This window comes from Triturus cristatus, chromosome 7 (genome assembly GCF_964204655.1).
Source record: "Triturus cristatus chromosome 7, aTriCri1.1, whole genome shotgun sequence".
Taxonomy (NCBI): domain Eukaryota; kingdom Metazoa; phylum Chordata; class Amphibia; order Caudata; family Salamandridae; genus Triturus; species Triturus cristatus.
In genome coordinates, this window is record NC_140590.1 from 322,893,534 (window position 1) to 322,907,403 (window position 13,870).

A 13,870-nucleotide genomic window follows, 5' to 3' on the forward strand; every position below is an offset into this window, starting at 1 on the left:
ACTATAAACAATACACTATGTACAGCTTGTGCATAAGGTAGGCATCTGGAGAAACTATAAACAATGCACTGTTTATAGCCTGTACTCAGTGTAGTGAGACAGGGAGATTGTAAGCAACACACTATGTACAGTTTGTGTTTAGTGTAGTCAGACAGAGAGACTGTAAACAATACACTATGTACAGCTTGTGTTTAGTGTAGTCAGACAGAGAGACTGTAAACAATACACTATGTACAGCTTGTGTTTAGTGTAGTCAGAGAAACTGTAAACAATACATTATGTAGAGCTTGTGTTTAATATAGTCAGACAGACTGTAAACAAAACATTATGTACAGCTTGTGTTTAATGTAGTCAGACAGAGAGACTGTTAACAATACACTATGTACAGCTTGTGCTTAACATAAGCAGCTGGAGAAACTGTAAATAATGCACTATTTATAGCTTGTACTCAGTGTAGTGAGTCGGAGAGATTGTAAGCAACACACTATGTACAGCTTGTGTTTAGTGTAGTCAGACAGAGAGACTGTAAACAATACACTATGTACAGCTTGTGTTTAGTGTAGTCAGACAGAGAGACTGTAAACAATATATTATGTACAGCTTGTGTTTAGTGTAGTCAGGCAGAGAGACAGTAAACAATACACTATGTACAGCTTGTGTTTAGTGTAGTCAGAAAGAGAGACTGTAAACAATAGACTATGCACAGCTTGTGTTTAGTGTAGTCAGAGAGACTGTAAACAATACACTATGTACAGCTAGTGTTTAGTGTAGTCAGACAGAGAGACTGTAAACAATACACTATGTACAGCTTGTGCTTAACGTAGACAACTGGAGAAACTATAAACAATGCAGTATTTATAGCATGAACTCAGTGTAGTGAGACAGGGAGATTGTAATCAACACACTATGTACAGCTAGTGTTTAGTGTAGTCAGACAGAGAGACTGTAAACAATACACTACACAGCTTGCATTTAGGGTACTTAGACAGAGAGACTGTAAACAATAATCTATATACGACTCGTGCATAATATAGGCATCTGGAGAAACTGTAAACAATGCACTATTTATAGCTTGTACTTAGTGTAGTGAGACAGAGAGATTGTAAGCAATACACTGTGTATAGCTTGTGTTTAATGTAGTCAGACAGACTGTAAACAATACATTATGTACAGCTTGTGTTTAGTGTAGTCAGACAGAGAGACTGTAAACAATACACCACGTACAGCTTGTGCTTAACGTAAGGAGCTGGAGAAACTGTAAATAATGCACTATGTATAGCTTGTACTCAGTGTAGTGAGACAGAGAGATTGTAAGCAACACACTGCCATCCACTTGTGCTTAGTATAACCATAGAGACTGTAAACTATGCATTATATACAGCTTGTGCTTAGGGTACCCGAAAAGAGAAACTGTAAAGAATGCACTGGGTACAGCATGTGCTTTGTGTAGCCAGGGAGTGGAACTGTAGCAATGCACTTTGTACAGCTTGAGCAGCCAGACAGAGAGACTGTAAATAATGCACTATGTACAGCATGTGCTCAGTGTAGCCAGTTAGAGAGTTCCTGAATTAGCATGTGACTTCTGTGAATCATAGCCTTACTTTCTTTGCTCACATTTGGGGCATGAAATCGAGCCTTTATCCGTGGCAGACAAGGTTGGATTGAAAACAGAGGGTGTGAGTGGGTAGTCAGTCTGCATATAAGGCCGTTCAAGACGTACTGTGCATGTATTGCCTATTGTGTGAGTAGGTGTTTTTATGAAGTTACCTCTGCTTTTCCCTCCCTTCAGTGACATATCAAGAACACTTCAGATGTTCTTATGGAAAGGGGCACATATTCATATTATCGACTACAACATCCAGTCACTCCCTCTCTATGTTTTGAAATAAAAAAAATAGTGAAATGTGGTTCTGATAGTAGACTAACAGTAGCAAAGGCTAGTGAAAACGCAGAAAAGCTTTCAACCTATCTATAATTAAAATCAGTCGCATTTATTGTATGACATAAAACCGTCAGTCACTTTGAAGCTAATCTGATGTTTACTGTTGCTAGAAAACTCCGCCTCCGACACCTCCCAAAAAGAACGCGAACCTGCAGCCGTCAACGCAATGGGGCAGTATGGACTCACTGAATGTGCCCCCAAAACCAGAGCCAGGTGAGAGGACAAGGTGGTGGTCCTGTGAAAGGATGGGCAAGTTTTGTATATATGTGTATATATATCCATGTAGTGACCGGCCATATATATAGTCCGTTGGGCCTGAAATGATTAGTACTAAGCTCAGTGGTGCTCATATTATCAAACGCAGAAGCAAAACATGCTCATTAGTCCCACTGCGGATAAAACATATGACCTTTAGGTTGCACACACATTTCTATAGCACGCGCTTAGATTAACGGGTTACCTCAGTGGACAATGCATGCTGAAGTTTACACAACCAGAAAGAGGTACATTGAAAGACAGTGGAAGAGGGATGCAAGAACACTATATTGAATGAGGCATGACACTAATGAGGCAAACGGCAAAATAAGGAAGAGGCTGAAGGGAAGCGCGAATGGGTAAACGGATGAATTAGTCTTGCACAGGGACATGTTAGTTATTTGGTGTGTAGTTCCACCCAGTGTACATCGTTTATATGGACTCATAGTGCTGCTGGTACATTACATTGTGTCATAATGGCATGTGTCATTGGAGTATGTTCCGCCTACAATGCCATACAATGGCTTTGGCAAAAATTATCATAATGGATCGCTCCATTGATCTATAGGTTTTCCGATGTTTCACTAAGTCTTATGGATAAGACTGTAAAGCCTAGTCACAAACTGCATTTTGTAGTGTGTCTAATAGCGCTACAATAGTACTTCTAAAATACTACGAATTGCTAGTCACAAATTACGAATGTAACTCTCCACCTTCACCTCCACCTCCCCTATTTGTTCTATGAGGAAATTCTCAACTGTGTAAGTTTGGTACTTATAAGTAAATGTGGAAGGGACCTGGGGGGTGGGGGTGACTGGAAATAAAGGGCATACTTTCTACTAAATGCAAGGGGTTGAGGGAGGTTAGGAAGAGGTGTAGGAAGGGATAGGCACCTTCCCACAAAAGAGTAAGCACAGTGCTATACACAAACAGCATTTCTAAAGTTACTACAGTCAAAAAAGGATCTAAAACAGTAGTAAATTACTCTGGCTCGGAGGTAGAGGAAGTCCAGCACCACACCTGGTCAACTACTGGTACTGCAACATCCTCCTATAGAAAATAGTTGAGGGTGGGATTTAAAATAAAATCCCCATAGGAAATAATGTTGAATAACATTATTTAAAATAGTTAAAAACATAAATAAATAAAATGTTATCTTAAAATAAAATCTACAAGTAAAATATATTCCTTATTTAATTATGAAGTATTTTAATACGTTTTTTGAATTCACTGTAACATTTATTTTTAATAAAATATAATTACAGTACAGAATAGTACATAACAATAACCTATACTTGTTTCTGAAGTTTAAATTAAAAAATAAAATCCCATCTGAATTTAAAATATTTTCATGTATGAAGAATTAATAAAAGTGATTAAAAAATTAATTTAAAGTAGTTTTATTATATTTTAATGATGTTAAATAAATTTTTCAATGCAGAAAAGGTTGTTAAAATATTTTGTCATTAAAATGTAAATATGTATTGTTTTTAGATATTTTTCTTAACATTAAGTGATGTCATTATTTCCTATGAAGTTTTTTAAAGTGCTTATCTCCCGTATTTTCTATGAAATGGTCTTGCTGTTTCACTCCTACATTTGGTTCCGCCCCTTTTTTCAGTGGGTTGAGATGTGTACACCTAAAGTTTTGAGTAACTTTGACCTCGAATTTTGTGAATACCTCACATTTGTTATTGATTTATTACAAAAGTGAAAGAATTAAATACACGTGTAAATTATTCTCAAGTGTAAATTTCCTTTGTGAATAACCCCTTATAAGTCTCTGCTATAGCGCATTATTGGATTCTATTGTAATGAGTCACTCACTGTTTCCTTCTTTATTTGTGATTTTCTGCGGTGATCCCTGTAGCCAAACCAAAGCAAGTGAACAGCATGAACGAAGAGCTGCTACTCAGGTTGGCCAATGGCCGCACAGCTCCCCAGAAGAGCTTTTCAGTGCACAGGACGTCTGACACCTCCATGACGCTGAGCGACGAGTCCAGCTGCAGTGATGTGAAGGGGTGGCTGGAAGCCAAAGGTTTCAACCCACTGTGAGTCGAGGGCTTTCAGGGAGGGGTTGAGGGGATGCACTAGATGTTCTTCAGGCATTTTTTCTGTCCCTAACATTTCCTGCAATGCTTAGCTATTTACCTTCGCACTGTGTCCAACCAATTGTTCTCCCCATGTCTCTTTGCTACATGCTGGCTATTGCTTGCCCTATGCGTTTTCTGAGTAGCCGATTAGTTTTGCAGTGTATGCTGAGGTTGTCATTGGTTATGCTCTGAGTGCTCAGATTGGTCAATCTTTGCCTGTGCAGTATGATTGGCCACTGTAGGAAGTATGTTTAAACACTCTGTTGTTCATTCTGTTTATTCCTTGTTCTGCGTTGTCTTGCATTCTTAATCTCTGTGCTAAGTGGTTAGCAACTGCCTAATCTGTGTTTGCAGTTTCACATTTTTTATTCTGTCTACTGAGTCAATTGAGCTATGTGGTCGTTCACTGTCCATTCTTTGTACTATGCGTTCTCTCACGTTTATTCTTTGTACTATGTGTTCTGTCCTTGGTCATTCTTTGTACTATGCGTTCTGTCATTGGTCATTCTTTGTACTATGTGTTCTGTCATTGGTCATTCTTTGTACCATGCGTTTTGACATTGGTCATTCTTTCTCTTTATGCCCCATGAACGATCATTGTTTGAAGTATATGTGCACTCTCTGATTGCTCATTCCTAATGTGATGAGCTGTCTGATTGGTCATGCCTTGTGTCTGTTATCAGCCATTGTATGAATTGTGTTGCTTCTCTCTGAACTGAGAGACTTTGTACTGTGATCTCTCCGGTTGGGTTGATCACTATGTGTGTGCTATGCTATTATTTTTGCAGTTTCTGTTTTCAATGATCATTTTAAGCTTCACAGTCATCTCATACTTCTAAAACGTCATCTTTTGTTTGTTAGGACGGTGAATTCCCTAGGTGTGCTAAATGGCGCCCAACTCTTCACCCTCCAGAAGGAAGAGTTCAAGGCAGTGAGCCCAGGGGAAGGCGCACGCGTGTACAGCCAAGTCATGGTACAGAAAGCGCTTCTCGAGGTACTGTGCCCGAGTCCTATACTCCATGATCTTGGAGGAGTGGGAAGGCAGGAATTAAGCCTGTGGGAAAGAGGTCTCGTATATAATTGACTCGTACATTTCTAGTTAATGGAAATTCCACTTGTCAAGTTATCAAACGTTCTCCATTGGAATCACAGGGTTAGTGGGTTTATTGGACGTCCGTTTATGAACTGGATTCCGTGCCAGCAGGGAAACAAGCAAGTAAAGTGTCTCTGACAGGGCCGGCTTTAGGGTGGTGCAACCGGTGCAGCCACACTGGGCGCTGACCTGGGAAGTGGGTACTGGCCTCTGGGGGTGGAACGGGGGGGCTGTATTTAGCAATAACTCTCGATTAAAAAACATCTGTGGCAGAGTTCCTTGTGCCTACAGCTTTCAGGCCGTAATACAAATGTCAAGATAACTCTTGTGATTAATGTTTCTGCTAGGGAGAGAGATCAGAGTTTTGTGTAGTGGCAGTTTTGACTCGCCCTAACGTAGCACAGAGGGTTAATATGCCTGCTGCAAAGAACGCACACCATGCAGATCACAGATCTGTATTTTATATGGGTAGCTGAGTGGATTACTGCTTTTGTCACAGAGATACTTTTGTGACCGCAGTTCATAAGCTACAACCCTAATATAGAACAGTGACTGTTACGAACTGTCATCAAAGAGCTGCTTGCAAACTGCATAAAATAGGTCAAGCCATTATTTTTTTCCTCAGTCTTTCACTATCTATTCCTAATAATGCTAAAAGGGCGTGTTTGGGTAGATATACATTCTTATCAGTAACGCCAGCCTTTACCAGGGCTTTAAAACAAATGAAATGTATGTGAGAGAGGGGCAATGGTGGGATGAGGGGTACTTTTGCCAGGAGGTAGTGAGGGAATCTGAGGAGGAGGTCATGGGGGGTTCCAAATATGATTGTGGCACCAGCCGGCCCTGGTTACTGATGTTAGCTTAAGACAACATACAGCAGTGTAAGCAATTCATGTGATATAAAACTAGCACCCAGGCACACATGCAATCAAGGGGAATGCCCACATGCCAGCTGTCTCTAACTGCATAACATCTGTGGCCCAGAAACATTTCTCTTAAAAGTCTCATTTTCATTAAAAGAGCTTACAGATGGTGCAGCAAATAAGGCTTTCTTGGGACTGAACCCCCAGAAATGTGTTCAAAAGGAGAAGGCTCATGATTTTTACCATTTATTTAAAGTTCACCTACCCAGTACTGAGCATACTATTCATCACAATTATCCCAAAAAAACGTTGTGGAAAAATGCTTTTCTGTTGATTTTGCTGATTCTTTGATGGCGGCCATGTTGTGTTTCTTCTTAACCTGAGTCCCATGATGCACTGTGTGTGATGACAGAGCACAGAGAGCATAGGCAAAGGGAATAGGAACGACCTCATAGTAGCTGTCTGTAAAGAGAGAGACAAACGTGAAGCAGCAGAAAAATTGTTCAAGAAAATAAAGATTCTGTTTTTTCTGAGGCATTGTAGAGCTGGAGGGCAGCAGGTACTAGGCCTCCACTTATGAATTGCTGAAGGATGCACTTACCTCAAGATTTAGACTGTAAAAAGTTATTGTTTAAACTCATTAGCCAATTCTGTGCACTAAGCCTTATGTGTATGCATCTCTCGAACCCTGCTTCTCACGCTCATGTGGCCTTCACTCATTTATTTACCATTTACTGGCCATATTGCAGGACTCAAGAAAAATCTCTGAGTTGGAAGCCGTGATGGAGAAGCAGAAAAAGAAAGTCGACGAAGAAATTGAACAAGTTAGCTTCTAAACAGAGACAACAATTAAGAGCACGAGAACCTGGAGCCAAAGACGCTTGGGAATATCTATCATGCTACAAAGACTATATCTATATGCACACTGCAGGGACTTGTACATATCTATAATATAGATATATATAATATATATATATAATATATACCATAAGGTAACAATGAAGGTGATCGGAGGGAGAGGCCAGCCCTGGGTGTCTCAAGGCCCGTGTGGACTGTTTACGCCGCTACCGTTCGTGTCGCGCAGGGTGTTATGGCACCACCTGACCAGTGGTCATCCTGGGAGGCAGAAACAGTTTTCCGTTCTGACCAAATGAAACCACTTTTGCTGTGTGACCGGTGTGGGCAGCCACTCAGACATTGCACACTTTGACGCGCACAGAATGTCAGTTGAAGATATGGTCTGAGCAGCAAGGAGGCTGCTCCTGGTAGGGCTTAGCTTTCTACTTTTCTACATGAAACTAAGATCTAATAAACCTTTATATAATCTACACTACGGTCTCTGAACTTTGATTACAACAAAGGCCCACTACAACGACACTGGCAGTTGTCATGGCCCCCACACATGAGCTTTTGCTGTGGCCCAGACATTGAATGGACAACTTGGCCACATCTGCAAAAGGGTAACCTAAGGTTGGGGCTCAGATTGTGGAGAAAGCCCCTTCCCATCAATATCTGTGCCATCTCTGGAGTGTCATCATGCTCACCTGTCATCCTGGACCTCAGCTGATCCCCGGAATCAGTCTTCAAGTCTGTCCATCAGAATCCAAAGAATGGCTTCTAGAGAGATTTTGCACACTCATACCACGCATGATCCTTGATAAATAACTTTTTCCTCACACTACCTCTGTCCCTGCATGCCATCCTGTTCGAGTCACTTTACCCCTGTTCCCACATTCCACCCAGTTACTGAATCCCTTTATTTTGACCTTACCACACCCCTGTTCCCTCACCCAACTCCTGTTGCATCACCATCAACTGCTCCTTCACCCCTGCCTTGTTATGTCATTTTCCGCCTTGTTCCATCCCTATTCCTACCCCACCAGTTCCTGGCTTGAACCCTTTTCTCTCACTATAGACCCCATTCTCTTGACCTAATGCTGTTCTCTTATCTCACCTCCTTCTCGTCGACCTGACCATTTTTAGCCACTCATCTCTTTTCTTTTGCCCTGTACTTCCTCCTTCACCAACATATTTTTCTTCAAGCTCGCCTAACATCACACCCCATACTTTTTTTCCTTGTTCCAAACATAGTTTCCCCCAACCAGTTCCCCATCCTAGACCTAGTCCCTCATTCCTATTCCCTCTTCCTGCCTCTAATGCCTCATGCTGTCCTTATTCCCTCCCCCGGCCTGATACCCCACTGCGGGAACTCTTCTGTAAGTATTCGTATTTATTTTCCCGTGAGGCCTATGCCTGTTCTTGCTGCTCTGGTGCAAGGGTTGGAGGTCGCGGTTGGACTTGATAAACCAGGCCTTTCTTCCAGCAGGTCTTTAATGGAATGTTTCGGCTGCTTCTTTCTTGTTTTGAGGGGGCTTCTTCTGCTACTTCCATTCCACCTATGCTGTACCGGGGCCTGAACGCCTTATGAGGGTCTTACGTTGTTAAATTTCCATGAAATTGCTTTGCATTTACCTGAACGGGCTTGTGCATAGGCATGGCACTGGTAACGTCCCAGATTATAATCACGTTAAAAAAAATATTAATAATGACTATTTTGATGGTGCATACCATAAACTGGATCCCATCTCGGTGACTAATTATAGGTGTTATTATTGCCCAAATCAAAAGTGCTCATACTGTATAATTATTTGCTAAAATAAAGGAAGCAGTTGCAGAGGCCCAGCCTCCTCTCTATATTGCACACTTTACCAGAGTACAAAGATGTGCTTGCTGTGTTTCCTCAAGTTAAAAATTAGCTCGTGGTCTGTTCTCTGTCTTTAGCAGAGTGATGTGGCCAGTCTATGGCTGCCCATAAACAACCTCAGGTGATGTTTGCTTTTCTGTGACTGTAACGTTGAATTTTGTTTTTTTCAATTAAAGTCTTTAAATTGCAGCTCTGTATTTTGTTGATTTTATGGGCTATAACACCGCATAAAAGTTGGGGACAGGGTAGGGCTTGCTTACAGCATAGTCCGAGATTTGCATTTTCTAATAAGAAAAAATATATATTTTTAAAACATAAAATTGTCAATAAAAGATAATCATGATGAAGGTTAAAGAAAATTTTGTAATTGGTGTTTATTTGTGCTTTGATTTCCCGCACCCTAGGAAACATATGAGCAGACATTAGAGGCACAGGATTACAGACTGCTGGAAAGCAATGTGCAGCAGACCCAGGGAACGGTTACAATGCCACAGGCATGGGCATGAAAAGTACTAGGCGCCGGACATGGGCGAAAGTCATGCCCTCTCCTCTATAATTGTAAAGTATGGCCAAAGGGCATGTCCTACAAGCAATATGAACATAGGTACCTAACAAAGTGCAGAAATGAAGGCCATGCCCTTTCTCCACTACCCGGGGCATCATTGGCCAAATCTAATAAACTGAAAAGCTCTGTTGATAAGATCTTATGGTTGTATACTATGACCAGATACTAAAGTATGGTATAGATATCCCATACGGAGCCCACAAAGACGTTCGGTTGAAGGAACCTTATGTTAAAGATCCAAAAATCCTCTTAGATGCATCTTAAATGTGTTTAGCAGGCATCTGCCACTCCCGTCAGTAGTACAAACAAAAGAATGCCCGCCTGCGTGATAACATGAATGATATCACAATTTACATTATGAATAAACTGATATCTATGAGAACACAGGCCAATAATGTTATGCCCAGGGCCCCTTATAATGCATTGATCCGTGTCTGTGTAGACTACGTACTAATGTATCTTCAGTCCCTCTATGTAGCACACACAGGGTAGGCACCTTTCAATGCAGGGCCACAAATCATGTTGTATTTGCTGAAAGCCCCTCTATATGTGGTTGCCAGTGGGCATTACCCAAGGTCATGCCCTCTGTCCCCTATATGCATGTATGAAGTCTATTGAGCCTTGTTTGCTACATCCAGGGATTGGGTGAGATATCACGCTTTGTATGTAACAATTACACGGTATGGCAGAAAACCCTCCCTATGAATTCATATGTACTGTATAGTGTGGTCACAGGTCATTGCCTCTATTGTATGCATTATTTTGGTGTGTGTCTGTATTGTATTATATATGTATATATATATATATATATATATATATATATATATATAGATATATATATATATATATATATATATGAAGAGATACTTCACTCTTTGCTTTCCCGACGAACAGGAGCACGGACCACAGTTAGGTGCAGGTAAGTTGCTTTATTTACAGCTCATAAAAACAACAGCAGCATGACACGTTTCGACCCCGGAGGGCCTTGATCACATGATACGCCCATAGTCAGATGTTAGCATTAAATACCATTTTTTTACCCTGTTTTTTTCAAATCTCTTAAAGTGACGTGCGTTGTAGTCATATGGTCAACACTGAATATAGACAACATACTATTTACAGTTCTCGTTGTAAAACAAAAGCACTTTCTGGTATAAATACCTAAAGTTAATTACCCACAATCATATAGTAATGCCCATATTGGTGTAATTAATTTCATAAAAACTTTTTGGCACATAAAAACATTTTAATGTAATGTTGCTGCACAAGATGTTTCATATCAACATCTTTTTTTGACATCTGATATTGATACTCTATTTTGGTATTCAAAGAAATAATGGTAAAATCAAGGTCCAGGGATAAATACCTAAAATTCCAATTGGGAATTTCAACAATAAAACCACAGAACCTGAACACACATACAATGTATTAAACCCAGCTTAGAATGTAAAACAAATTGATAACTGAATATGCAATCCATTATCTCCTTTCTTTGTGCAAACGCTGCTTGTGCAAATAGTGCTAAAGTGCTGGTATCAAAGTTGATTTGAAGAACTGTAAACATTGGGGGGCGCTAGAGGGCGCACAGCGGAATGGCTGCCTCCTGAGACAGCTCCGCCGGACGGGGAACGAAAATGGCGCAAAAAGCATGACAGAGGAAGCGCCGCGGCCAGAAACACATCGCAGCAATGATCGGAAGCTGCCCTTCACGGAAGGGGGTTGAGAGGGTCGATCGAGAGCCCCGCTTTCCCTGAAAAAACGAACTCCAAAGCTTTCGGGCGTGCGAGGCTAACGGCTCCCAAGATGGCGGCGCCCACCGACACGAAGACGCGCTCTGAGTGGCGTCGGCATTGCTGATGAGGAAGTGGTCGCCGCCTGGACACTACAAGCTCACTCCTGACACGTTGCGGGAGCCCCGGGGGCACAGGCACGGACTGCGGTGCGCGGAGGGGGCCCCGTGAGAGCCTCCACGCTGGCCGCCTGTCCGATTGACCGCGGAGGAGGCGGGGGCTCGGCGACGATGTGACCGCATCGGCGGAGGTGCATAACGCTGTGCTGCGGCGGGGGCAACGAGAGCGGAGAGGTGAGGAGACTGCTGGGACCCCCGTTGCGGGACCGAGGAGCGCCTCGCCGGCCAATAGGGAGGACATCTGCTGCAGGCTGGCCTCGTGAGCATGGTGGACCTGGGCGGTGGAGAGATCCACGTGCGCTGCGCCCAAGACCGGCACATATAGAGCCCAGCGGATGGCGATGAGCGTGTGAGACTGCTGGCGGAACGGAAATAGCTGGGCCACGTACTGAACGCAACTGCGCTGAATGGCGGCGCTGGGACCCATGCGGGACGGAGAGCTGGAATGAGGAGCTGAACAACGGAACCATTGCAGAGAGCTGTGAACCTGCCGTTCGGCTGTGACACCCCCGAACTCCGTCTGCAGAGGGCCCGATAGGTGATCTTAGTCGGCGGGGCCCAGGGGGCCCAGCGGCGCACTCGGACACTATGGGAAAGCCGGAAAAGACACAAACGAAGCTCCCCTTTGAAACCAAGCGCCAGACCAAAGGCGCCACTCTGCCACCAGACGACGCAACGGGGGCTGACGACACAACGCCACAGGGCATGGCGGAGGCGCTGAGGGCCATCCAGCAGAGCTTACAGGACATACATGGTAAACTTGATACCATCACACTGCGTGTCGACAACATGGCGGCGAAGCTGGATGCGCACGGAGAGCGGCTAACGGAGGCAGAGACCCGAATCGGGGCACTGGAGGACGCCTCCCAAACCACCACTCAAAAATGTACGGAGGCTGAGAGACTGCTGGAGGTGATGAGGCAAAAGACGGAGGATTTGGAAGCGCGCTCAAGACGCAATAATGTGAGAATCACGGGGGTTCCGGAATCTACCAACACGGGCAGGATGGAAACGTATGTTGAGGAGCTGATTAAGGACGTTGTGGGCGCGGAGCACCTGTCCCCAATGTTCCTCATTGAGCGAGCACACAGGTCGCTGGCTCCAAGGCCAAAGCCTGGGGCACCCCCGCGGCCCATAGTCGCCAGAGTCCTCAACTACAGGGACCGTGATGTTGTCCTTCGAATAGCGCGTGAGAAACAGCAGATCACGCACCAAGGAAACAAACTGGCATTCTACCCGGACTTCACCCTCACAGTCCAACAAGCGCGGAAAGAGTTCAATCCGGTAAAGAAAAAGCTTCGTGATATGGGGGTTGACTACGCCATGCTCTACCCTGCCCGGCTGCGGATAACGCACGACGGACGTGCGGTACTGTGCCACTCGCCCCGAGAGGCGTCTGAACTTATCAAAAAAATCGGAGCTAAGCGCAAAGAGAGACGGAGAGTTGAGGAAGCCACGGACGCTGACTAAATTATTGTGCACACGGACCACCGAGGACCGGCGCAGCTGCTCTACACCACGTGCTGAACACGCGACCTCGACGGGGTGAATAACGGAGGGCGACAGGCCAGACGAGGAGACTTCCACCATGGCACAGATTGCGAGTGCATTTGCTGTGAATGACCATGCCGGGGCCTCTGAAGGGCTGGACGCCGGTAAAACTGCTACTATACAAGTCGGGGTGGTGCTGCAGGAGCTCCAGATCGCGGAAGTTCAGGGGTAGGATTCCCCTATCGGACAGAGACTGCACACGGTTGGAAACGGCCGCTCCCTGAGAGGCAGGCGTTCGTTCTGTCGGGAATGGCAGACAAACCACCCAGATGAACAGCGTGAGACATGAGCCCTGACTGCCAGGACTATACCATAGGTATGTGGGTCAGATGCGGGTGGAGGGAGGAGCGGATGGCTGGGACAAAGACTCTCTGCCGCCGGGACAGTAATGCTACAAATGGGACGCTGTGAACGTTGCTGAGACTGCGACAGGCCCTGGGGAGGGTCGATACGATGCTTACATAAATGTGGGATCCTTGGGGTCCTGAACAGGAATTTGTCCCCGTCCACATCCATTAAGTTGGATGGAGAGGTGTGATCTAGGCGGTCCCCCAACGAGGGAGATCCCCGAATCCAGTTACCTTAATGTTTGACATTAGTTATGGGGTATGTCTTTGGCATAGTTGGGGTGCTGAAGTGGGTGGGGGGAAGCGGGTTACGGTTGGGAAGTTGCAATGTTGGTCACTGTGCATGAGACGCATCGCTGAATTCCGAGTAAATTTGCTCAGGTTACTGAGGGTCCATACCCACTGCGACAGCTATAGGGACGCGCCCGCTAGGTGTGAGGGTGATTGCTGTATGACTGATACTGCTAGGAGATGGCTGATAGCGGAGTAGGTGCGAGATTGCTTCGATTAATCACATGGAATGTCCGAGGACTTGGCAACCCCAAGAA

At 44.2% G+C, this 13,870-nt stretch overlaps 1 protein-coding gene across 2 annotated transcripts in view; it reads left to right on the plus strand.

The window, feature by feature from the left end:
• Nucleotides 1–9,309, plus strand: part of EPS8L1 (EPS8 signaling adaptor L1) — a 217,658-nt gene extending 208,349 nt beyond the window's left edge. For both annotated transcript variants that reach the window (XM_085616411.1, XM_085616410.1), the window contains exons 18-21: nucleotides 2,053–2,155; nucleotides 4,068–4,248; nucleotides 5,152–5,284; nucleotides 6,996–9,309. In XM_085616411.1, coding sequence (XP_085472537.1) covers nucleotides 2,053–2,155; nucleotides 4,068–4,248; nucleotides 5,152–5,284; nucleotides 6,996–7,082 — 504 coding nt within the window. In that variant the 3' untranslated portion in view covers nucleotides 7,083–9,309. The remainder of the gene's footprint in view (nucleotides 1–2,052; nucleotides 2,156–4,067; nucleotides 4,249–5,151; nucleotides 5,285–6,995) is intronic.
• The last annotated feature ends 4,561 nt before the right edge of the window (nucleotides 9,310–13,870 follow it).